We start from the raw sequence: 23,181 nt of genomic DNA on the forward strand, positions 1-23,181 counted from the left end.
GATGCATTTATCCTGCGCCAGACTACTGTGGCTGACATGTTCGAGGCACAGCCTCCACCAAGGGGATGGCTTATTGGGGACAAGGGCTACCCTTTGTGTACATGGCTCATGACCCTGCTCCGCGCGCCCAGGACCCCAGCGGAGGAGGCATACAACGAAAGCCATCAAGCCACAAGGAACATCATAGAGCAAACGATTGGCGTCCTCAAGCAACGGTTCCGCTGCCTGGATTGTTCCGGCGGATCTCTACAGTATTCGCCGGATAGAGTCTCCCAGTTCGTCGTCGTATGCTGCATGCTGCACAACCTGGCTATCCGCAGGACTCAGGCACTGCCACCTGACGTTGCACCACCACCTCAGGAGGACGAGCAGGAGGACCATGAGGAGGAGGAGGAGGAGGAGTACCAGCCCAAGAGGGAGCCACAAGGTCCAAGGGCCGTCTGCCGGCGGCTTATTGAACGACACTTCTAGGCCCCCTGTCAGGGAATGGCCTGTGGCAATGAACGGACCTGAATGCAGCCGCTCCGCAAGCCCTCAGCCGGTTAACGCAACAACCACTTGAAACATGACACCTGGACATGCTGAATAAATAAAAAGCTTTATTTTACAAACTCAGGGCCCTTCCCACATGAAACAGAAAAACAGACGAGACCCCCAAAAAACAGTCAAAAACATCTGTCACTCCCACAACCTGGGGAGGAATAACAAAACTTGCCCATCCAATTGGCCTTCATCATCGGCCTTACAAAAATAAGCCCCCCCCTCCACAACACAAACACCCCCATAAAAACAAAAAATGCCTTCATCTTCGGCCTTACCAAAATAAGCCCCCCCAAGAACACAAACACCCCCATATAAAAAAAACCGCTATCACCACACTCTACTGGGTGTGCCGAGAGGGCGAGTCCTTATGCAGGCTTCTCCGGCCCCTGCCCGACCTGCTGCTCCGCCTCAACCTGGGCCCTGTGGGTGTGGCAAGGCTGGGGGAAGGCTCATGAGGGCCACAATGCATGACGGCAGATGCCCTTGGGGGTCGGCCTAGACGAGGCCCGGCCTGGGAGGGGCCGGCTGCTGACTGCTGCAGCTGTGGCTGGCCAGCATCAGTCTCAGCAGCAGCTCGTTGCACCTTGGCTGGGGGAGTGGCAGTGTCGGCTGCACCAATGGGGGCAAGCTGGCTGATGCCAGGCGTGCGCTGTTCGCCAGAGACACTGGCACTCGGCCGGGCTGGCAGTGCAGCAAGCGCAGCAATCTGGTGGAGGCCAGACCGCTGTGCTGCAGCAGGGCGGCGGGTGCCCTGGCGATGCTTCTGTGCCACAGCGAGTGTGGCAGAAGTGAGTGCCCGAACTGCCCTGGTATGTGCCCGCATCAGATCTGCCAGTGTCTGGACGGCACCACTCGTGGACTCGCGACTCGCGTCCTGCACTGCCGCGAGTTGCTGGACACCCCTGTCCTGCGCTGCCGCGAGTTGCTGGACACCCCTGTCCTGCGCTGCCGCGAGTTGCTGGACACCCCTGTCGTGTGCTGCCGCGAGTTGCTCGACCCCCCTGGCCTGTGATTCCCCGAAAGCGACCACACTATGAGCCAGGGACTCAATGGCCTGAGGCAACTGTCCCACAACCCCCATGAACTCCTTGTGGCGCCGCTCCGACGCCGCGGACATCTCATCAAGGAGGCGCACCTCCTGGGCGAGGACCGTCTCCGGACTGGAGGGCGGACTCTCCCTCTGGGGAGAAGGCCGCCGAGCTGCCCGACCCTTCCCGCGTGCCTCGACCCCACTGGGCCCAGGAACTGCCCTCCCCTGCAACACTTCCCCCCTCTGGGGAGAAGGCCGCCGTGCTGCCCGACCCTTCCCGCGTGCCTCGACCCCACTGGGCCCAGGAGCTACACCCCCCTGCAACACTTCCCCCTGCCTCTCCTCCAGGCCAGACGTCTCCCCTCCATTGCCATCCCCTGGCGCGGATGAGGGTTCCCCCGATGTGCCGCCTTCCTCCTGGTCCTCGTCGTCCTCCTCCTCCAAGGGCCTGGCACTCTGAGCTTCAGGGACCACCTCCTCCTCACCAGCTGAAAGCAGGAAGGCACAAGAGTAGCTTTAGAGTGAGGACAGGGCGTCAGCGAGGGAGGCATGAGTGGTGGCATTATGCGCATTGGTCGGACAGTGGGAAAGGATGTAGATCTGAAGCGCAAGGGCAACGAGAGAGGTCCAACCGGTCATGTCCTTACCAGTGGGTCCCAGTACAGGGTCCGCATCTCCAATGGCAACAGTGCCAGTCACCCGGCCACGCATGAGTCGAGCCACGCTCTCCTCCAGCTCACTGAGCGCCTGGTACTGGGGACGGCCTCCCCCGGTGGCAGACTGGCTCCTCAAATTCCGTGCCAGCTTGGCCTGCAAGAGAAAGGACGGCCTCTAAGTACAGTGTGGTGCCCTGTTGCTGTGTGCACTGCCTCCCATGGTCGAATAGCTTGGCCAGTGTGGTGCCCTGTTGCTGTGTGCACTGCCTCCCATGGTCGAATAGCTTGGCCAGTGTGGTGCCCTGTTGCTGTGTGCACTGCCTCCCATGGTCGAATAGCTTGGCCAGTGTGTTAAGTGCAGAAAGTGCTATTGATGATCATGCCAGTGCCATAGCTGTGGGAGGAGGGCTGGCCATTAGGCCTTTGAGGTCCCTTTGCCCATAATGTGAGGTGCACATGCAAGGATGAGGAGGACACTGGAAAGGGTACTCACCTTCACCATCCGAGTGAGGTCGTTGTACTTCTTGCGGCATTGGTCCGCACTCCTGGGGACATCGCTGGTGGATGACACCCTGTGGGCGATTTTCTTCCAGGCTCTCCTGTACTGCCTCCTGGGAGCCTTCTTGCCACTGTCCGGGCACAAGATCTCTCTTTTCTTTTCCACACCATTAACCAGCACCCTCAAAGCATGCTGGGAGAAGCGCTGCGCTTGTTCACGGGCCTTCTCCATGGCTTCAGGCGCTATTTGGGTCCACCAGCAGTGTTGAGGCCTAGCTGCAGGGCTCCACTATGCAGGGCGTGGCAGCAGTCAAAGTCGACCCTTCCCCCTTTAAGAGCTGGCCGGCGTCAGGGTGTCTGCTGTCAATCAAAACATGACCGCACCTGCGCTGCGCCCGGCCTCGGCGTTATCAGTCCGCATCGCCGGCTTAGCGCCTGAAGATAGCAGTGCAACGCCAGTTTCAGCGCTCGCCCAAACTCTTGGCCAAATCTACTGAATTTCGGCGAAGTGGCCTACACACTTCCGGCGGGCGCTAACTTTAGCGACCGCCCGACTTTACCGCCCCAAAAGTGGCCAGACTGAATTTCTAGGCCATTAGCCTTACGTCAAAAACCTACATGTAGAGAACCTCGCAGCAGTCATGAGCGTGGCTTATCCAAGCCTGTACATGTTACCTTACCTTGAAGGTAGTCAAAAGTTCCTACTGAGTGAAACAATTTGTATCTCTTTTTATACCATTTTCTTTCATTGTGTAGTTCTTGATTGATTCAACTTTATAGGGTGTTTTATGACCCTTAGATACTTTGAACAGATTACTGGACAATTCTGGGTAGGCCTTATGTCCAGTTACATTGTACCATTGCTTCCTATCTTTGCTCTTCCTGAATTACAGCCTTTTTGTACAAGTCTTTGACTTCTTAGCTCTTGTAATCGCTATAGTAAAAGGAACTGATTCCTTCACTTATACGCAGGAATTTTCTTTGTTAGCACTCCCCCTGCTGTGATCAAAAGCCTGTTTTTTTAAAAGCCTATATGTGTTTTAACCTAACAACCCTTTTAGCTCCATATTATATCATTAATGCCAACTAGCTTATTTATTTGATAATCTATATGTGCCTATCCTCATACTACAATGTCTCTGGCCTTTAAATTCACCCTTCTCCAATGTTATCAGTGTCATTGAGCGGAAAAATGGGATTTGTGAGCACACATTTTAAACCAATTCTGTCTACATTAGCTGTCTGTCTTTGTTCTGTATTAGAATAATGTAAAAATATATCTATATTCTTACACTAGGTACATACAGGATAACACACAACCTGCAGAGTGTCTGTTGACACCACTGTGTCAGCCAATGAGTTGGAGGCGGGATGTAATTTAATGTTGAGTAGATCACCCAGACTGGACCGGCTGAAGATCAAATAAAATTGTAAATCTCACTAAGCTTCAGAATCAGGGCTGACCTGTAGCATGAGGTTTGGTTTATGCCGAGCTATGTGCTCTGCTATTGTCTGGACAGTGTAGGAGTTTCAGACAGATTTGCAGTGTGCCACAGCAGACCCAGGAATGTTTATTGCTTTCACTGGGATAGGGTGTAGAAGGAGATGTGATTAATTGACATGTTCTAACAGTCATTTTCTCCATCAGAACCTATTTATTGAGCGGATTGGGCGCAGAATGCTGCTTGTGGGAGGTTACAGTTTGATGGTTGTTTGTGGAATATTGTTCACCATCTCATTGACTCTCCAGGTGAGTCGCAGCCTCTTTCTCACAGTTAAAAAAGGAGTCAGGTTGGAATAAGTGCATTTTCAGAATGTGATTCCCACTTCCAGGAACACGTACATCTATCGCCCTTGTGTACGGTGCTCATTGTAAACTTTTCAAGATTGTGGAAGCAACATTCGTGTCGGGACTTTCAATGGTGGGGGGGGGAGTAATATTTTTGAGAGTATGGGGTAGCAGAGAGTTGTCCTAATTTCCTGCTGAAATTGTAGAGGCAGATATTCCACGGGCCACAATACACTCACTTACACTGGAATCACGCCCATGTGGGGTGATGTGGAGGGCACCCAAATAACATGGGATCATCGTGCACGTGCGTCACAACAGCTGCATCTCAGACACACCCCTACCCCGGGAGGCCACAAAATGGGGAGTTGTTGGCTGCGCCAGGGTGAGGATGTTGGGGTGGGGGGTCCCAGAAACATGCTACTCTTCCCTCGCCACCCTCTTGCCAAGGGAGGAACTACAAAAATGACCCCTTTTTTGGGGGTCCAGATCACATCCCAATCCTAATCCCAAACCCCAGTGTGGACCCCACTTCCACCATCCACGATGCCAGCACATCTCTTCCTTCTGGATATACTGGTTGATGATCCACGATGTGGCATATCCCAGACCCAGGCTGTGAGAACTCCCAGCCATGGGAATCCCCCCCCCGGTCCTGCCCGCAGCATGTCATCGGCCTCATAAGGGGCAGGCCGAGGCTTCACTCCTTACAAGGCCCTGCAGAAGTGCCCCCTCGCAAGGCCAGGTCCCAGAATATCCAGGTCCTGTCGGAGTTTGCTGGGATTTTGGTGGACTCCTGCCAGAGTTATAGTGGGCGTTGACCAGAACAGCCGAGGAACTTCAGCCCATCATTTTCTATTTTTACCTCACAATGTAGTTTGGACATGGGATTTTTTTTCTGGTTTATATTGATTAAAAGTATAGGACAATAAAGGTTGGTGAAAGAATATTAAGTTAAGTTGTAAACAAGTTGTAGATTTGGTTGTTTAAAGATGATTAAACTGTGTGGCATCTTGCTTCAATCTTTTGAAGAGATTTTAAAGAGTATAACGAAAAGATGGGTGTGAGAGCAGTAGTTTGTGTGTATACGTACATTGTCCACAGCAGAGGTGTTCAGACAGAGTGCTGTGTTAATGTTGTTTGCTACTCATGGAGATGAAGGAAAGGACAGTAGAATTAGATACTAGGGTAGAAGTGCTTGCAAAGATTGGTTAATGATGCAGGTTCATGGAGGATAAGTTCATATACAATATGGAGCAGGTATAAGGCAAGGAAGGAGAAACAGCTTAGTCTGGGCAAGAGGCAAAAAAAAGGAACTTATTGGGAAAGCAGTAATGGATAAATATATTGGCCTGGAAATTGCAGTCGGATACTTGCCACCCGCGTACATCTCCGAACCGCAAGAAAACTCTGTACTTATCTGCTGTCTCCAGAGCTTCAGCTCTTGCGGTCCTGGGTCTGCAGGCATATGCCTGCATAAAGGCCCATGCATCCCAGGGACGCATGTGGTTCGCAAGCGTCCCTGGGATCACGTGGGCCAGGTCAACCAATGACAAAGGGGGATTCCTATTATGCTTACGGGAATTATCATGGTCTACAGAGCAGTAGTGATACCCGCCCTCCTGTATGCTTCAGAGACATGGATCATGTACAGCAGGCACCTCAAAGCACTGGAGAGGTACCACCAACGCCGTCTCCGCAAGATTCTGCAAATCCATTGGCAGGATAGGCGCACCAATGTCAGTGTTCTCGCTCAGGCCAACATCCCCAGCATCAAAGCTTTGACCACGCTCGATTAGCTCCGATGGACAGGCCACATCGTCCACATGCCCAATACGAGACTCCCAAAACAAGCGCTCTACTCTGAGCTCCGACACGGCAAGAGAGCCCCAGGTTGTAGTGTATGTAACCGTTCCACCTTTAAGAGAACTATTGTATGTAACCGTCCACCTTTAAGAGAACTATTTTAAGGGTTGCACTACTTTATCTTGGCTGCTGTATACTGTAATACCGGCGGTGACCACACCGGTATATAAGTGCTGTGTAATGATTTATTGGGCAGTTCCGCCCTGACCTTCGAATAGTAAAGTCCTGTTAAAGTTTACTCTTGTGGTCTGTGTAGTAATTCGCAATATAACACACAGACTTAACAGTGGCGACGAGTTCGATCTTACCCTGCGGCAGAGATACATCCAAGGCAGTTTAACGGGCGTCGAGAAGAGGCATCCGCCCTCGTCATTCTGCTGAGAGAAGACTCGAGTCTGCAGAGCAAAGGAAGAAGGAAGAATTCTGACACGAAGCCTTCCATCAGCAACAGGCAGTGATCGTCCCTTCTATCACGGCAGTGAGTGAGCCGATCAGCGACGAGAAGCAAGTCAGCCACGTTGACTGTGAGTAGGGGAGAAAAATAAAAAAAACCGGAGGATATAAGGGCGGAGAACTCGACCACGGCCGGGGAAAGAAGCCGGACAGAAGTCGGGGCCAGAGGCGCTGAGACTGGGGCAGCGTAGGGCACGGAAGCCGCGGTGCAGGCAAACGCAGCCGGTGTGAGAGACCGGGCTACAAGCGGGAACGCAGCCGGTGTGAGAGACCGGGCTACAAGCGGGAACGCACCCGGTGTGAGAGACCGGGCTACAAGCGGGCTGGGAGACACAACAGCGTCGAGAGACAGCTCGACCGCGACCGGTGAAAAAGGCCGGGCAGCTACCGAGGCCGCGAGGCGCTGCGACCGGGATCGTAAGGCGCGGGAGGTAATAATAAAAAAATTTAAAAAAACGCGGAGAACTCAGCCGCAGCCGGGGGGGGGAAAGGACCGGACTGCGAGAAGGACTGGGAGGCACGATTGAAAACCGCTGAGGGAGAGACAGAGCCCGAGCGAGTGGGAGAGACAGAGCCCGAGCGAGCGGGAGAGCGAGGGAGACCGAGCGAGCGAGGGAGAACGAGACCGAGCGAGCGCGGGAAACCGCCATTTTCGGAGGCGGGGAAGAAGACAAGAGCGGGAAACCACCATTTTGAAAGTAGGCGGGGAAGAAGACAAGCGCGGGAAACCGCCATTTTGAAAGTAGGCAGGGAAGAAGACAAGCGCGGGAAACTGCCATTTTTGAAAAAAGTTAAAGAAAAAAAAATTCGTTGTTGTTTCTCAAAAAGATTGCGAAGATGTCTAAGCGTGGTAACATCAACGATTTCAATCCCGATGTGGAAGATTGGGCCACGTATGTAGAACGCATAGAGATATATTGTAAGGCAAATAAAATATCAAATGATAAAGCACTAACCTTACTAAACTCAATGGGTGCGAAGACATACGGGCTATTGAAGCATCTTCTATCACCAGCTAAACCGGCGGATCAGACTTTCGCTAATATTGTTGCTGTCCTGAAGGATCATTTGAACCCCACACCGCTGATGTTAGCGGAACGGTTTAAATTTTATGCGAGAACGCAACTGAAAGAGGAAAGCAACGCGGAGTACTTGGTTGAACTGCGTAGACTAGCGAAATACTGTCAGTTTGGGGAAAATCTGACAGAGGCACTGAGAGACAAGTTCGTGTGTGGGTTGTCGAAGGAAGGAACACAAAAGCGACTGCTCGAAGAGAACGATCTTACACTTGATAAGGCTGTCCTTATTGCAGCATCGCACGAAGCCGCAGCGAGAGGCACTGCGGAAATGCAGCTGAAGGCAGCGGTACTCAGTGTGGATCAAATGGCTTCGGGTACAACGAAATGTTATCGTTGTGGGAATACAACACACGATCAGAACCAATGCTGGTTTAAAAACCAGGAATGTAGAAAATGTGGCAAGCTTGGTCACATAGCTAAAGTATGCCGGTTAGGAAAGAAGACCAGCAACAAAAAAAAGTCACCGCAGGAAAAGTGCAGCAAGGTACACAAGGTGGCTGAGAAGAGTTCGGATGAACAGAATTCGGATTCAGACTCCAACAGCAAGGAACTGGGTAGTCTGAGAATTCACAATGTGAGTAAGGAAGCTGACCGACAAACTATCTGGGTCACACTGCAGATAGCAGGAGTCCACGTGAAGATGGACTTGGACACCGGATCGGCGTTGACGGTCATGAATAAACAAGATTACAAAAAGTTATTCACACATATTCCCCTACGGGATACGAAGATAGTATTGCAAACATACACGGGGCAAAGAGTATACCCCATCGGAAAGATAAAAGTCAAGGTGAGACACAAGGGCAAAGAACACCAAGGAATGGACTTATATGTACTACCTGAGGGAGGTCCACCACTTCTGGGACGGGAGTGGATCAGGAAAATAAATATGGACTGGCACTCCCTAAAAGCAATAACGGTAGATGCCGGAAAGAAAAATGTCAAACCTGCACGATTGTCCAGAATATTGGATGAGGGCATATGCAACAGTGACAGGGACAAAGCAGAGAGTGAGAACTCGGTGAAGACAATCAGCTCAGACTCTGGAACTGACGATGGTAAGACCAGCCCATGTGCAAAAGACAAGTCTAAAATGGACTTGCAGACTAATGATGGAAAAACGAAGGAGTGCATAAATGCTTCAGAAGAGAACAAAGTATCAGAACAGATTCCCACTGAACAACAACAACATAGTTTGACAGAGAATTCTGAGTCTGTCCAGTCTACAGACATGCACATTTCTGAGGAACACCGGGCTCGAACTCAACTCAATTTCAAACTACAACAGCAATTGGAACAAATGATTCACCGTTTTGAGCAAGAGATGAATGCAAAGAAAAAGTTCTTTGACACAGAGTGGGAGAATCTGGAAAGACAGCTGAAGCAGCTGATTGAGAAAATGGAGCAGGAACACACAAACCGTCTGCGCGAGGAGGCCAAACGAATCAAAGCTGAGCAAGAAAGGGAATATGTCAAATTCATCGATCAGTTGAAAGCTAAGAAGAAAGAACACCCTTTTGTGAGCAGTGTCAGCAGTAATAAGCCACTAAGGGAATTGGGGGCGGAGGCAAAAACTGAAGATGCTGCAGAGATCAAGTTTGTTGCTGAAGGCGCTACTTCCAGAGCTTTGCTTCGAATTAAAGAATTGCCAGTTAAAATTGTGAAACCCTTGAGAGAGAAGATTAACATGGAGCAACATCGTGTCATTTTCGAATGCAAGGTTTCCAGGTCAAATGCTGCTGTCAAGTGGTATTACAAAGACAAAGAGATTCATCCCAGTAATAAATATGAGATTATGAGTGAAGATGTGTACAGGAAGCTCGTTATTAATAATGTCGCTTTTGAAGATGAAGGCAACTACATGTGCGACGCCATAGATGACCAAAGCACAGCAAAGTTATATGTAGAAGAGCAATCAATTGCCATCATTAAACCCATATGTGATGTGGAAGTGTCAGAGCCAAGTGATGCCATTTTTGAGTGTGAGTTTTCAGTTGCTGACGTGAAGTCTCCAAAATGGATACTAAATGGTGAAATTCTTCAGGCTTCTGAAGATGTGGACATTGAGCATCATGGCACTATTCATCGTCTCACTCTGAAAAAAACAACTTGTAAGATGACCGGCTTGCTGCAATTTATTGCAGGGAAATCAAAATCTGAGGCAAGGCTGACTATTAAAGAGCCTCCGTCAAAGGTAGTCAAAGAACTACAGAACATTACAGTGGAAGAGAAGCATTCTGCTACTTTGAGCTGTGAGTTTACACTTACTCCCAAGATGGTCAGATGGTACAAAGACCAGAGCTTAATCGAATCTTCTGACCGTTACAAATTTAAACAAAATAAGAATGTGATAGAACTTACCATTACAAATCTCACTCCCAAAGACTCTGGTGAATATAGCTGCAAATCAAGTAATGCACAGACCGCAGCCACACTCACAGTTGAAGCTCCAAAAATAGAAATAATAAACCATTTGGAGGACGTAGATACTGAGGAGGACAGCAATCTAGTATATTCATGTGAGTTGTCCCATGATGATGAAGATGATGACTCATCTGAACCATTATCACCCCTTCCAGGTCACGCACATGGTCCCTCTGAACTGAGCCAAATCAGTCTGGAAGTAGGAAAATTTCCCAAGGTACTCGAGCCTTTAGAAGTCAGCAAGGCTGGTTCGGAAGTTACGAAAGTTCAAGCTGTTAAGTCCAGTGAAGGACTATTGGATGAGTCACCCCAGCAACGTGAACCTACTACACCACCGAGAACTACTACACCACCGAGGTGTTATCCGGACCGAGTCAGGAAGTGCAGGAGGCGCCTCCGCAGAGACTGAATCTGTGAACTGTTTCCCGCAGAGGCTGAATCTGTGAACTGTTTCCTGCAGAGACTGAATCTGTGAACTGTTTTTACATGAAGTTAGATATATATGTTATGATGTTATGTTTAATGGGGAATAGGTATATTGTAAGCTAAAAAGGGAGGATTGTAGTGTATGTAACCGTTCCACCTTTAAGAGAACTATTGTATGTAACCGTCCACCTTTAAGAGAACTATTTTAAGGGTTGCACTACTTTATCTTGGCTGCTGTATACTGTAATACTGGCGGTGACCACACCGGTATATAAGTGCTGTGTAATGATTTATTGGGCAGTTCCGCCCTGACCTTCGAATAGTAAAGTCCTGTTAAAGTTTACTCTTGTGGTCTGTGTAGTAATTCGCAATATAACACACAGACTTAACACAGGTGAGCAGAGGAAACGCTTCAAGGACACCCTCAAAGCCTCCACCGACACCTGGGAATCCCTGGCCCAAGACCGCACAAAGTGGAGGAGAAGCATCCGGGAAGGCGGTGAACACCTCAAGTCTCTTCACCGGGAGCAAGTGGAAGCCAAGCACAAACAGCGCACGTCAACCCAAGCACCCCACCCACCCGCCCCTTCAACTACCGTCTGCCCCACCTGTGACAGAGAATGTAGGTCCCGCATTGGACTCAGCAGTCACCTGAGAACTCATTTTTAGTGTGGAAGCAAGTCATCCTCGGTTCAGAGGGACTACCTAAGAAGAAGATGGGAATTCCATTTACGTACGGAATCCCCATGAGCATAATAGATTTCACACCACTTAAATAAAAATAAATGATCACAGGTTCAAAATTAATTAAAATACCCTTTAATTAAACATTTAAAATAAAAATTAAATTTGTTGAAAAATAAATTTAACCATTTTTAAACGGAACAAAAATAACCTAAACTAATTTTAAATGTAAGTGAATGTTGAAATCATTAAAAAAAAATTATTTTAACATTTATTTTAACCAGGCATTAGGGTTTGGTGGGTATTCGCTGGGCAGTAATTGGGTCCAACTCTGCGCTAGCAAAAGTGAATTTCCAGCAGATGGGTACGATCTCTCGAGGAGAAACTTGACAGATCGTAAGTTCCGGGTTTTTCTGCATGCACATCGCATACGGAAACCCAGAACTTGCGGGGCACTTACGACGGCGTACGCTCTGCATACGTCATCACAGGCCCCGTAAAGCCCAGGCCACTGACAAAAGAGAGCAGCAGTGAAGGGTAGTAAGTAACCTTGTTAGAATAGAGGAGCTGCACAGGAAGTGAAAATAACAAATAGGACACCACTGGGGAAAGATACAGAGGAAAAGGAGGACGTGAAAAGGAATCTGACTACTGTCAGAACAAGCACAAGAGCAGTGTGGAAGAAAAGGGGGGCTGTGGTGCTGGAGGATTCAATGGTGAGATTCACAGACACTTCCTTTTGCGGCAAGGATAAAGTAATTGGCCCAGAAATTCGGGTCGGGGGCTTCCCGCGGGTGTAAGCCCCCGACCTGCACTTACTTTGCGCGCCGGCCGTTGTGCTGTGGGCCCCCGTGGAATTCCGATCCTGGGCTTGCTCCAGCTGCCGGCGCGCAGTGCTTGCGTAACCCAGGGCGCAGTTAGTTTGATGCGTCCCCTGGGATCACGTGGGCCATGGGGAGCCAATCGGAGCAGGGAATGCTCCATTCATAAGATTGACAGGAAGAGCTGTCAAAACTTATAAATACTACGGCCCCAAAACAGCACTAAATCTTCAAATACATTTTTTTTTTAAATCACATTTTTAAAATAAATTATAAATTACATGAAATAACTATTTTAAACAATAATTTAAATTTTTGAAAAAAATAATTTTATTTTCTAACGGGGCTAAAAATAAACTTACCTTGCTTTAAAGTATTTAAAAATAATAAACCTGTGGAAAAAATGTTTTAATTTTTATTAATTCACCACTTACCTTGTAAAAAGCAGGCCTTACGCCTGCTTTTTAAATGTGTAACTTCTGCAGACTTATCCTCCCGGGAAAACCTGTAAAAAAACGTAAGTTCGATGCGCACGTGCAGCCTCTCCACGCGTTTGAACTCTGAACCCCTTCTTTCAGGGGAACGGAAGTGCCGGTTTCCCGCGCATGCGCAGTGCATGCAGGAAACCGGCACTTCCATTGGGCTTACGGGTGAGTACCCTGTGCGTACTCACCCGTGGAGACCCGAATTTCTGGGCCAATAAGTCAGTAATTAGTGTCCCAGATGCCAAGATTTCAAATGTGGAGGAGAGGGACCAGTGGAGAGAGCTAGAAAGGAGTCAGTGGTAGTTGTCTATGCAGAACTAAGTGACAGAGAAGGAGGTGCTCAAAAGTGAGCCTAGACACATTGCCTGGAAGTTGAAGGGGTGTAATGTTGGTTATTTCTACATTACAATAGTGACTACACTTCAAAAGTACTTCATTGGCTGTAAAGCACTTTGGGACAACCTGAGTTCATGAAAGAACATAAGAAATAGGAGCAGGAGTAGGCCATTTGGCCCCTCGAGCCTGCTCCGCCATTCAATAAGATCCTGACTGATCTTCTACCTCAACTTCACTTTCCTGCACGATCCCCATATCGCTTGATTCCCTTAATATCCAAAAATCTATCGATCCCTGCTTTGAACATACTCAACAACTGAGCCTCCACAGCCCTCTGGGGTAGAGAATTCCAAAAATTCACCAGCCCCTGAGTGAAGAAATTTCTCCTCATCTCAGTCCTAAATGACTGACCCCTTATCCTGAGACTGTGACCCCTGGTTCTAGACTCCCCAGCCAGGTGAAACATCCTCCCTGCATCTACCCTGTTAAGCCCTGTAAGAATTTTGTATGTTTCAATGAGATCGCCTCTCATTCTTCTAAATTTGAGGGAATATAGGCCTAGTCCACTCAATCTCTCCTCATATGACAATCCCGCCATCCCAGGAATCAGTCTGGTGAACCTTCGTTGCACTCCCTCTATGGCAAGTATATCCTTCCTTAGGTAAGGAGACCAAAACTGTACACATTACTTCAGGTGTGGTCTCACCAGGGCCCTATATAATTGCAGTAAGACGTTTTTACTCTTATACTCAAATCCTCTTGTAATAAAGGCTAACATACCATTTGCTTTCCTAATTGCTTGCTGTACCTGCATGTTAACTTTCAGTGATTCGTGTACACCCAGGTCCCTCTGAACACCAACATTTCCCAATCTCTCACCATTTAAAAAATACTCTGCTTTTCTATTTTTCCGAACAAAGTGGATAACTTCACATTTCTCCACATCATATTCCATTTGCCATGTTCTTGCCCACTCAGTTAGCTTGTCTCCTCTTGCAGCCTCTTTGCATCCTCCTCACAACTTACATTCCCACCCAGCTTTGTATCATCAGCAAACTTGGATATATTAGATTTGATCCCCTCATCCAAATAATTGATGTATATTGTGAGTAGCTGAGGCCCAAGCAGACTCTTCCCAATCCTATTATTATTTTCTAAGTGCCCTGTTACCACGTTCTTAATAATAGATTCTAGAATTTTCCCTGCTACTGATGTCAGGCTAACTTGTCTGTAGTTCCCCATTTTCTCTCTCCCTCCTTTCTTAAATAGTGGGGTTATATTTGCTACCTTCAAATCCGTGGGAGCCATTCTAGAATCTATGGAATTTTGGAAAATGACAACCAATGCATCCACTATCTCTATAGCCACCTCTTTCAAAACCCTAGTATGTAGGCCATCAGGTCCAGGGGATTTATTGGCTTTCAGTCCCATTCATTTCTCCAGTACTATTTTTTTGCTAAAACTAATTTCTTTCAGTTCCTCATTCTCGCTAGACCCTTGTTCTTCACTATTTCCGGGCTGGCAGGGCGGCATTCAAACGCCTTTCATTCCGGACTCCCGCCTATAAGGGACCCACATTTACTTTCGCTAATCTTTTCCTTTTTACATACCAATAGAAGCTTTTACAGTCTGTTTTACGTCTCTCGCTAGCTTACTCTCATTCTATTTTCCCTTTCTTTATCAGTATCTTGGTCCCCCTTTGCTGAATTCTAAAATCCTCCTAATCCTGAGGCTTACTACTCCTTTTGGCAACATTATAAGCCTCTTCCTTTGATCTAATACTATCTTTAACTTCTTTTGTTAGCCACGGTTGGACCACTTTTCCTGTGGGGTTTTTTTGCCTTAAAGGAATGTATATTGGTTGTAAATTATGTATTAATTCTTTAAATGCTAGCCATTGCTTCTCTACCATCATACCTTTTAATGTAGTTTCCCAATCTACCTTAGCGAACTCGCCCCTCATAAATACGTAGTTTGTTTTGATTAGATTTAAGACCCTAGATTCGGATTTAACTAAATCACTTTCAAACTCAATATAAAATTCTATCATATTATGGTCACTCTTCCCTAAAGGTCCCTTTACTACAAGGTTGTTAATTAACCCTTTCTCATTGCACAATACTAGATCTAAAATAGCCTGGTCCCTAGTTAGTTCCTCAACATACTGATCTAGAAAATTGTCTTGCACACATTCCATGAATTCGTCCTCCACACTATTACTGAAAGGCGTGATATAAATGCAAGTCTTTCTTTCTATTTATTGCCGGTCAGTAGGAGAGTGAGTTCATGAGTCCAATCAGAGGGCCTAATCAATTTGTTGGGTACTTGGGTTAAAAAGACCTTTACTCAAAGGATGGTAAAGATTTATAATAATAGGTGGCCAATCCACAACGCCAGTTTAACACCCGGGCGGCAAGTTCAAAATCTATCTCAATGGACTCTTGGATTGTTGTACCAAGAGTGATAATTGCAGCACTCCCTCAGTAATTCTCAGGAAAAGCCTGTAGGATGGATGAGCAGGCTGGCCATGGCATCATGGTGCAGGAGGCCATTCAAGTGGGGGAAGTGAAAGGGAATGTAGTTGTGGTAGGGGACAGTATAGTCATGGGGATAGATACTGTTCTCTGCAGCCGTGACTGAGAGTTCCGAAGGTTGTGTTGCCTGCCCGGTGCCAGGGTTAAATACATCTCCTCGCTGGAGAAGAACTTGGAGTGGGAGGGGGAGGAACCAGTTGTTGTGGTCCACGTAGGAACCAACGACATAGGTAGAACTAGGAATGAGGTTCTGCTGAGGGAGTTTGAGAAGCTAGGATCCAAATTAAAAAGCAGAACCTCAAAGGTAATAATCTCTGGATTGTTACCTGAGCCGCGCTCAAATTGGCATGGGACAAACAGATTAGAGGTTTAAATGCGTGGCTCAAAGAGTGGGGTTTTGGTTCATGGGGCACTGGCACCAGTACTGGGGAAAGAGGGAGCTGTTCCATTGGGACAGGCTCCACTTAAACCTGGCTGGGACCAGTGTCCTGGCGAACAGAATAACTAGGGTAGTAGACAGGTCTTTAAACTAATGAACGGGGGGTGGGAGGATGGAATAAAGACAGTAGAGAGAAAGGATCTTTGCTTCGAAAATCAAGAAGTAGAATCAGTTTGGGTGGAGCTAAGAAACAGCAAGGGGCAGAAAACATTAGTGGGAGTTGTTTATAGGCCCCAAACAGTAGTTGTAATGTAAGGCAGAGTATAAATCAGGAAATTAGAGGCGCATGTAACAAGGGTAATACAATCATGGGGGAATTTAATCTACATATAGACTGGGCAAACCAAATTTGCAGTAATAGTGTGGAGGGCAAATTCATGAAATGTATGCAAGATAGTTTTCTAGATCAATATGTTGAGGAACCAACAAGGGACCAGGCTATTTTAGATGTAGTATTGTGCAACGAGAAAGGGTTAATTAATAACCTTGTAGTAAAGGGGCCTTTAGGGAAGAGTGACCATAATATGATAGAATTTTATATTGAGTTTGAAAGTGATTTAGTTAAATCCGAAACTAGGGTCTTATATCTACGAGTTGGCTAAGGTAGATTGGGAAACTACATTGAAAGGTATGACAGTGGACGAGCAATGGCTAGCATTTAAAGAATACATCATTTATAACAAATATACATTCCTTTAAGGCACAAAAACCCCACAGGAAAAGTGGTCCAACCGTGGCTAACAAGAGAAGTTAAAGATAGTATTAGATCAAAGGAAGAGCTTATAATGTTGCCAAAAAGAGTAGTAAGCCTGAGGATTGGTATGATTTTAGAATTCAACAAAGGAGGACCAAGATATTGAGAAAGAAAGGGAAAATAGAATACGAGAGTAAACTAGCGAGAGACATAAAAACAGACTGTAAAAGCTTCTATAGGTATGTAAAAAGGAAAAGACTAGTGAAAGTAAATGTAGGTCCCTTACAGGCTGAGACAGGAGAAATTATAATGGGGAATAAGGCAGAGAAATTAAATAAATGCAATGGGCTGGATTTTCTCAGCCCTGAGGAGGTGGGTATGGAAGCGGGACTGCCGGGAAAGTTGCAGAATTTGGGGGCGGGTGGCAAACCCGCCCCCAACCCGCCTCCGTGCCCTCTTGCCAGGAGGAAGGAAGCCGTCCTGCCCCGGGTCCCGTCTCCTTGGAGGCGGGAAGGGATTAAAGCCTATTAACTGCCTGTTAACAGGTAGTTAACAGGCAGAAAATAGGATTATCCCCATTTTTCGTCCTGAAGTGCAGGCTTCCCGACCTGGGGGAACCTCGCTGGGGTGTAGGGGGTGAGTAGGAGGTCTGCGGGGGTCGGAGGGGTCTGAAAGTGCGATGTAGAGGTGAGTGATGGGTGCAAGTGTGGAGTGGTAAGTATGTGAGGTGAGTGTAAAGTGTTAGAAAATGTTAACTTACCTTTGTTTCTACCTACAGCCTTCATCTGCTGTGGAGCCAGAATCCCCGACATCTCCATTGTAGAGATCACAGACTGGCTGTTGCATCCTCTGATACAACAGCCAGCTGATTTCTGCAAAGTAGAAAGGTTTGATGAGTCCTGAACACAAGGGCTCATCAAACTATACAGAATGTCAGTGTTTGACAGCTTCACAGAGCTGTCAAACGATGACATTTCTTCTTTCAAAAGTTCTTGACAGATGGCACATCATACATTGATGTGCTCTGTCACTGACTTCCCCCTAATTGGCCTGCTGAGCCCGCTGGGCGGGCTTAACAAGGTCAATCAGGAGAAAATCCCGCTGGTTGGCCAGAAGCTGATGGAGACGGGACTGAAACCCGACAAGTGGGAGTCCCGCCTCCAAAAGCTTCCCATTCAGAAAATCCAGTCCTTTGTGTCTGTCTTCATGGAAGAAGATGCAAAAACTTCCCAGAAGTAGTGGACAACCAAGGGTCTAGCGAGAATGAGGAACTGAAAGATATTAGTATTAGTAAAAAAGTAGTACTGGAGAAATTAATGGGACTGAAAGCTGATAAAGCCCCATGACCTGATGTCCTACATCTTAGGGTTTTGAAAGAGTTGGTTATAGAGATAGTGGATGCATTGGTTGTCATTTTCCAAAATTCCATAGATTCTAGAATGGTTCCCACGGATTAGAAGGTAGCAAATGTAACCCCACTATTTAAGAAAGGAGGGAGAGAGAAAGCGGGGAACTACAGACCAGTTAGCCTGACATCAATAGTAGGGAAAATGCTCGAATCTATTATTAAGGACGTGGTAACAGGGCACTTAGAAAATAATAATAGGATTGGAAAGAGTCAACACGGATTTATAAAAGGGAAATCATGTTTGACGAATCTGTTAAGAGTTTTTTGAGATTGTAATTAGCAGAATAGATAAGGGGGAACCAGTGGATGTGGTGTATTTGGATTTTCAGAAGGCATTCGATAAGGTGTCACACAAGAGGTTATTAAACAAAATTAGGGCTCAGGGGATATGGGGGTAATATACTAGCATGGATTGAGGATTGGTTAACATACAGAAAAGAGAGAGTAGGAATAAACGGATAATTTTCATGTTGGCAGGCTATAACTAGTGGGGTGCCGCAACGATCAGTGCTTGGGCCTCAGCTATTCACAATCTATATCAATTATTTGGATGAGGGGACCAAGTGTAATATATCCAAGTTTGCTGATGATACAAAGCTGGGTGGGAATGTACGTTGTGACTTGCAAACTATTGCCCCATCTCCAACCTTCGTTTCCCCTCCAAAGTCCTTGAACATGTTGTCGCCGCCCAAATCCGTGCCCATCTTTCCCGCAATTCCATGTTTGAATCCCTCCAGTCAGGTTTCCGCCCTTGCCACAGTACCGAAACGGCTCTCATCAAAGTCACAAATGACATCCTTTGTGACTGTGTCAAAGGTAAACTATCCCTCCTCGTCCTTCTTGACTTGTCTGCAGCCTTTGACATGGTTGACCACTCCATCCTTCTCCAACGCCTCTCCACCGTCGTCCAGCTGGGTGGCACTGCACTCGCCTGGTTCCATTCTTATCTATCTAATCGTAACCAGAGAATCACCTGCAACGGCTTCTCTTCTCGCTCCCGCATCGTTACCTCTGGTGTCCCCCAAGGATCTATCCTTGGCCCTCTCCTATTTCTCATCTACATGTTGCTCCTTGGGGACATCATCCGAAAACACAGCGTCAGTTTCCACATGCATACTGACGACACCCAGCTCTACCCCACTACTTCTTCTCTCGACCCCTCCACGGTGTCTAAATTGTCACACTGCTTGTCCGACATACAGTTCTGGATGAGCAAAAATGTTCTCCAATTAAATATTGGGAAGACCGAAGATTTTGTATTCGGTCCCCGCCACAAACTCCGTTCCCTAGCCACTGACTCCATCCCTCTCCCTAACATCTGTCTGAGGCTGAACTACACTGTTCACATCCTTGGGGGGAAAAATTCAGTTGGTAGCACCATCCGTTAGTGCCTTAAGAGGGCACTAAGTGGGGTGCAAACCAACTAGCGCCCGGGCGCGGCACTGCCCACGCCTCCCGCAAAATTCAGCGGGAGGTTAGTGGTGGCGCTAACTGGTAGCACTGCGCCACTGGCGATGATGTCATTGGTGTGCGCAGCGCCCCGCTCACGCCCCGGCCGCGATCTTTGGGAGCGCCCCCTGATTTACCACCGGACGCTATGTCTGACAGGGTCAGGGGGGCGTACCTGCGGCCGGGGAGGCGCAATTTAAAGGTGAGGTGCGGGGCAGCCATTTTTGTTGCTGGCCGCCTGCCAGCACCTGCCTGCGCCCCCGTCCCCGGCCTCCTGAACCCCCCTCCCCCCCCCCCGCGGAGTGCCGGCTGCACTTCTCTTGGGTGCCGGGCTCTTTTGCCTTCACTCCCAATCCCCGGGGGCCCAGCTGGGCCCCAGGTCGTGCTGCACAAGGCCTCTCCCCTTTAAGAAGGGGAGGAAGGCCTGCAATACCGCAGCGTGACGTGCCGCAGCGTGTGGCGCTGCGGCACATAGCGCCACGATATTCGCTCGCAGTGCCCCAAGAGGGATGCGGGGCGCTTCCAGTAGCGCCCCGCTTCCCTCTTGGGGTGCAACCACTCAATTTCTGGCGCAGGGGCGCTAATTTTTAGCGCCCCGGCGAAGTTAGCGCCTCAATTGGGGCGCTACTCAATTTTTAGCCCTTGGTGTCATTGACCCTGAAATGAGCTACCGACCACATATCTACAGCATAACAAAGACCGCCTACTTCCACCTTCGTAACATCGCCTGTCTCCGCCCTTGCCTCAGCTCACCCGCTGCTGAAACCCTCATCCATGCCTTTGTTACCTCTAGGCTTGACTATTCCAACACACTCCTGGCTGGCCTCCCACATTCCACCCTACGTAAACTTGAGGTCATCCAAAACTCGGCTGCCCATGTCCTAACTGGCACCAAGTCCCATTCGCCCATCACCCCTGTGCTCGCTGACCTACATTGACTCCCGGTTAAGCAGCGCCTCGATTTCAAAATTCTCATCCTTGTTTTCAAATACCTCCATGGCCTTGCCCCCCCCTATCTCTGTAATCTCCTTCAGCCCCACAACCCCCCCCCCCCCCGCAAGATATCTGCGCTCCTCTAATTCTGCCCTCTTCAGCATCCCTGATTATAATCGCTCAACCTTTGGTGGTCTAGCCTTCTGTTGCCTAGGCCCTAAGGTCTGGAATTCCCTCCCTAAACCTCTCTGCCTCGCTACCTCTCTTTCCTCCTTTAAGACGCTCCTTAAAACTTACCTCTTTGACCAAGCTTTTGGTCACCTGCCCTAATTTATCCTTGTGGATCGGTGTCAAATTTGTTGTCTTAAAATACTCCTGTGCAGCGCCTTGGGACGTTTTACTACGTTAAAGGCACTATATAACTACAAGTTGTTGTTGTTCCAAAGAGGCTTCAAGTGGATATAGACAGGCTAAGTGAGTGGGCAAGAACATGGCAAATGGAATATAATGTGAAGAAATGTGAAGTTATCTACTTTGGTAGGAAAAATAGAAAAGCAGATTATTTTTTGAATGGTGAGAGATTGGGAAATGTTGGTGTTCAGAGGGACCTGGGTGTCCTTGTACACGAATCACTGAAAGTTAACATGCAGGTACAGCAAGCAATTAGGAAAGCAAATGGTATGTTGGCCTTTATTACAAGACGATTTGAGTATAAGAGTAAAGATGTCTTACTGCAATTATACAGGGCCCTGGTGAGACCACACCTGGAATATTGTGTACAGTTTTGGTCTCCTTACCTAAGGAAGGATATACTTGCCATAGAAGGAGTGCAACGAAGGTTCGCCAGACTGGTTCCTGGGATGGGGGGATTGTCCTATGAGGAGAGATTAAGTAGACTAGGCCTATATTCTCTAGAGTTTAGAAGAATGAGAGATGATCTCATTGAAACATACAAAATTCTTACAGGGCTTGACAGGGTAGATGCAGGGAGGATGTTTCCCCTGGCTGGGGAGTCTAGAACCAGGGGTCACAGTCTCAGAATAAGGGGTCGGCCATTTAGGACTGAGATGAGGAGAAATTTCTTCACTCAGAGGGTGGTGATTCTTTGGAATTCTTTACCTCAGAGGGCTGTGGAGGCTCAGTCATTGAGTGTATTCAAGACAGAGATTGATAGATTTTTTAATATTAAGGGAATCAAGGGATATGGGGATAATGCAGGAAAGTGGAGATGAGGTAGAAGATCAGCCATGATCTTATTGAATGGCGGAGCAGGCTCGAATGGCCAAATGGTCGACTCCTGCTTCTATTTCTTATGTTCTTATGTTCTTGCCCTGAAGTGGTGCTTGAGACACAACCTGCTGACTCAGAGATTTCTATTCCTAAAAGAAATGGATACTACTAACTGAGCTTTGCTGACACTGACAGTTAGTTGTAACTAGGAAGTGGTAAGAGGAAGGGCTAAGCCCTGCATGTATTACTGACACACTCTGTCTGTTGACCTAGGACAAGATCAGCTGGATGCCATTCTTGAGCATGGCCTGCATCTTTGCATCCATCTTAAGCTTTGGAATTGGGCCAGGTAGGTTATCTGCTATAAATTATTCATATAATACTGAAAGAAACAATTCCTCATCAAAAAACTCATGAGAGAAGTCCTGACTACATGAGGAGCTAGTGTGCTTGCCTGCTGACTGAGAGACCTGGGGTTTGCATCCAGCATTGTCCAATACTCAAGATTACATTGAATTTACAGCACAGAAATAGGCCATTCAGCCCTACTGGTCTGTGCTGGTATTTATGCTCCACATGAGCCTCCTCCCACTCTGGTTCATCTAACCCCATCAACATATCCTTCTATTCCTTTCTCCTTCATGTATTTAACTAGCTTCTCCTTAAATTCATCTCTGCTATTCGCCTCAACTACTTCATGTGCTAGCAAGTTCCACATTCTAACCACCCTCTGGGTAAAGATGTTTCTCCTGAATTCCTTATTGGATTTATCAGCGACTGTTTTATATTTATGGCCCTTAGTTTTGGACTCCCCACAAGTGGAAACATCTTCTCTATGTCTACCCTATCAATCCCTTTCAGAATTTTAAAGAGCTCCATTAGGTCACCCCCCTCAGTCTTTTCTTTTCTAGCGAAAAGAGCCCCAGACTGTTCAATCTTTCCTGATAGTTATAACCTCTCAGTTCTGGTATCATCCTTGTAAAACTTGAATTAGTCTGTGGACAGGAGTAGCTGGATTTTAACATAAGGACATAAGAAGTAGGAGCAGGAGTAGGCCACACGGCCCCTCGGGCCTGCTCCACCATTCAATAGGATCATGGCTGATCTGAATCTAGACTCACGTCCACTTCCCTGCCCTCTCCCCGTAACCCCTAATTCCCTTATCAGCTAGGAAACTGTCTATCTCCGTTTTAAATTTATTTAATGTCGCAGCTTCCACAACTCTCCGAGGTAGTAAATTCCATAGATTTACTACCCTCCGAGTGAAGAAGTTTCTCCTCATCTCAGTTTTGAAAGGGCAGCCCCTTATTCTAAGATTATGCCCCCTAGTTCTACTCACCCATCAGTGTAAACATCCTCACAGCATCCACCTGATCAAGCCCCCTCACAATCTTATATGTTTCG

General features: G+C 47.5%; 1 protein-coding gene across 2 annotated transcripts in view; it reads left to right on the plus strand.

The window, feature by feature from the left end:
- The window catches only part of LOC147104508 (solute carrier family 2, facilitated glucose transporter member 11-like), a 76,886-nt gene that overhangs the window by 37,730 nt on the left and 15,975 nt on the right, over window positions 1-23,181 (plus strand). For both annotated transcript variants that reach the window (XM_085961867.1, XM_085961866.1), the window contains exons 9-10: window positions 4,376-4,477; window positions 22,051-22,126. In XM_085961867.1, coding sequence (XP_085817993.1) covers window positions 4,376-4,477; window positions 22,051-22,126 — 178 coding nt within the window. The remainder of the gene's footprint in view (window positions 1-4,375; window positions 4,478-22,050; window positions 22,127-23,181) is intronic.

The sequence above is a fragment of the Somniosus microcephalus genome, chromosome 19 (genome assembly GCF_052327205.1).
Source record: "Somniosus microcephalus isolate GS21.2 chromosome 19, FLI_Smic_1.0, whole genome shotgun sequence".
NCBI lineage: Eukaryota > Metazoa > Chordata > Chondrichthyes > Squaliformes > Somniosidae > Somniosus > Somniosus microcephalus.